This window comes from Sminthopsis crassicaudata, chromosome 1, assembly GCF_048593235.1.
Source record: "Sminthopsis crassicaudata isolate SCR6 chromosome 1, ASM4859323v1, whole genome shotgun sequence".
NCBI lineage: Eukaryota > Metazoa > Chordata > Mammalia > Dasyuromorphia > Dasyuridae > Sminthopsis > Sminthopsis crassicaudata.
This window is the reverse complement of record NC_133617.1, coordinates 221,193,716-221,196,479: the sequence shown is the minus strand read 5'-3', so window position 1 is coordinate 221,196,479 and position 2,764 is coordinate 221,193,716. Positions and strand designations below refer to the sequence as shown.

The 2,764-nt window shown below is 41.4% G+C and overlaps 1 protein-coding gene across 1 annotated transcript; it reads left to right on the top strand.

Moving 5' to 3' along the window:
- Nucleotides 1-1,338: 1,338 nt before the first annotated feature.
- On the top strand, nucleotides 1,339-2,488 carry LOC141546795 (large ribosomal subunit protein bL9m-like). The gene is given in 2 exon segments (XM_074274880.1): nucleotides 1,339-1,383; nucleotides 1,385-2,488. Coding segments are annotated over 2 exon segments (735 nt in total). The 3' UTR covers nucleotides 2,075-2,488.
- The last annotated feature ends 276 nt before the right edge of the window (nucleotides 2,489-2,764 follow it).

The following is a 2,764-nucleotide window of genomic DNA, read 5'->3' as shown; positions in this document are numbered from 1 at the left end:
TGCATAAGCAAATCAAGTATGTGTAAGAAAAGCCAGTAATGTCTGATGGAGAGAAAAGAATATTAATGACAAAGACAATCAGGAAAAATTGCTTTTCATCTTTAAACATCTGTTTAATTCTACAGGAAAGAATGAAGGAAGGTGGCAGTGGAAATGAAGATTTTCTAGCAATAGGGAATTGTGTGAATGGAGCTATAGAAGTAAGAAAGAAAAGGCCATGCACAGGACAAAGACTCATTCCTTATAGTTCTCATGTAGTTCATGAAGTGGAATAATATTAGATAAGACTGAAAAATAGGGGTGTTTAGATTCTTCATGGTCCTAAATGTCATATAGTGACATAAGAAAAAGCCAAAGCAATGAGTTGAGAAAAACTCAAGAAAACTTGAATGACAATGCCAAGTAAAGTGAATAAAATCAGGAGAACAATTTGGACAATAATATCATTATAGAGAAAATTATATTTGATTTAAAACTCTGATCAATGCAGTGATTAACCATGGTTATAGAAAACTGATAGTGAATTATGTATGCAATCTCCTTATTGAAAGATGATGGCTTTAAGGGGCAGAATTGGCCATAGATAATGTGTGAATTTTTTTGTCTAACTATGTATGCTTGTTAGATTGTATTTTTCTTTTTAATTGGTTTGGAGAGAAGTATGGAGGGAGAGGGAATGAATGCTTATTAATTTGATAAGGGGGAGAATAAAGGAAGTTCAACGCAAAAGAGAATCACTAGACGCAGGGGTTCTCAAACTACGGCCCGCAGGCCAGATGTGGCCCATTGAGGACGTTTATGCAGTCCACTGGGTTATGGCAAATGGACAGAGACAGAGTGTGAGTTTTTGTTTTTACTATAGTCCCGCCCTCCAACAGTCTGAGGGACAGTGAACTGGCCCCCTATTAAAAAAGTTTGAGGACCACTGAACAGATGAGTGACATGAGCAAATCATTGGATAATCATTAAAATTCTACATTTCACTTTGCCTGTATGAATGCTCTTCAAGAAGGCCTAAATATTCTATACTATGTCCATATTTCAGTATGGTCCACACTATCCCCATAATGGGATCACAAAGGCAAAAATTCATAGATCATTGAGGCAATATAAAGGATGCTGGATTGGGGGTCAGAAAGCCCCCCATACATTAATAATTTTCTCAATTAATATTAGTAGAAATTTAAGGAAACCAAAAAGAGTAAATTTCTCTTTTCTTTTGACTTTTAATTATATAGATGAGGAAACTGAGGTCCAGTTATTCCCCCTCTCCATTTTCCAACTCCCTTTTATATGTTCTCCTCTCCCTTTAGAATGTAAGCTCCTCTCTCCGAAGCCATGGCGATGCCCCTTGGCCGGCTGTTGCGGACTGCGGCCGGGCGGGCTGCTGCCCGGACTCGGAGGTGGAGCTCCCGGCCTGGAACGTCATTTTAGTCTTTCACACAACTGGAACACAGTGATCGTGGAGCGCTGGTGGAAGGTCCCGCTGGCCGCCGAGGGCCGGAATCCGCGTCTACGCCGGCGACATCGGGTTTACCGGCTGGTGGAGGACACCCAGCACCGACCGAAGGAGACCATGGAACTCATTCTGACCCAGACCATAGAGGACCTTGGGATCCGAGGTGCTGTTGTCACAGTGAAGAAGTCATTGGGTCGGAATAAACTGCTTCCTCAAGGTCTGGCTGTGTACCCATCTCCAGAGAACAAGAAGATGTTTGAGGCAGAGAAACAGTTGCGGCAGGAAGGGAAGATGGAGAAGCTCCAGACCAAGAATGGAGTGACGACACTAAAATTCCTCAAAAAATGTCACCTGGAAGTAGGAATGAAGAATAATGTCAAGTGGGAGCTGAATCCTGAAATTGTCTGCCGCCACTTTTTCAAAAATCTTGGGGTAGTAGTATCCCCACATACTCTAAAGCTACCTGAAGAACCGATCACAAGATGGGGCGAATACTGGTGTGAGGTGACGGTGAATGGTCTTGATACGGTGAGAATCCCCATGTCTGTGGTGAACTTTGAGAAGCCCAAGACCAAGAGATACAAGCGTTGGTTAGCTCGTCAAGCTGCCAAGTAAATGATCCCCCACCAGTAAAGAACTTCTCTTTCTACTTGTGGCAACCAGATATCCTCCAGGCCCTGCTCTGGAATCATTGGAGCAAATCTTGCTTCCCTCCCTGTGACTTAGTTTGGAGATCTGAGTGTATAAGGACAATCAAGAGACCACCACATCATTCCCTTTATTTGCCAACTATGTCACGGATGTTTCCAGTATCTTTCACTGTCCAGCTACTGCCCTCACTCCAGACCTGTTGGGAAACACAGGAGTCAGTAGATGTGATAAGGATGTGAATTGACCCTGAGGCATCTTCCAAACAATCAGACTGAGCTAGAGGAAGAGACATGGAGGTCCTAGGTAACCTCCCCAGGATCTCTCCATTTTGGGGAGGATACTGCACAAAACCCATCATCTACATCATGATCATCAATAAAGAGATTGTGCTCTTTAAAAAAAAAAAAAAAAAAAAAAAAAAAAAAAAAAAAAAAAAAAGAATGTAAGCTCCTTAAGGGTAGAGGCAAAGGTATCCCTAGAATTTAGCCAATGCTTGTCATACAGTAAACTTAGCTAATGCTTCTTAACTTGTTGACTTAACTAGGAACTAAAGAGATGATTTGAATACTTTGAGAAATCTCTTGAATTAACTATGATTTTTTTTCAGCATTCACACTATCTGTATCTTACAGCACAACTCATTTGTTTATAGTG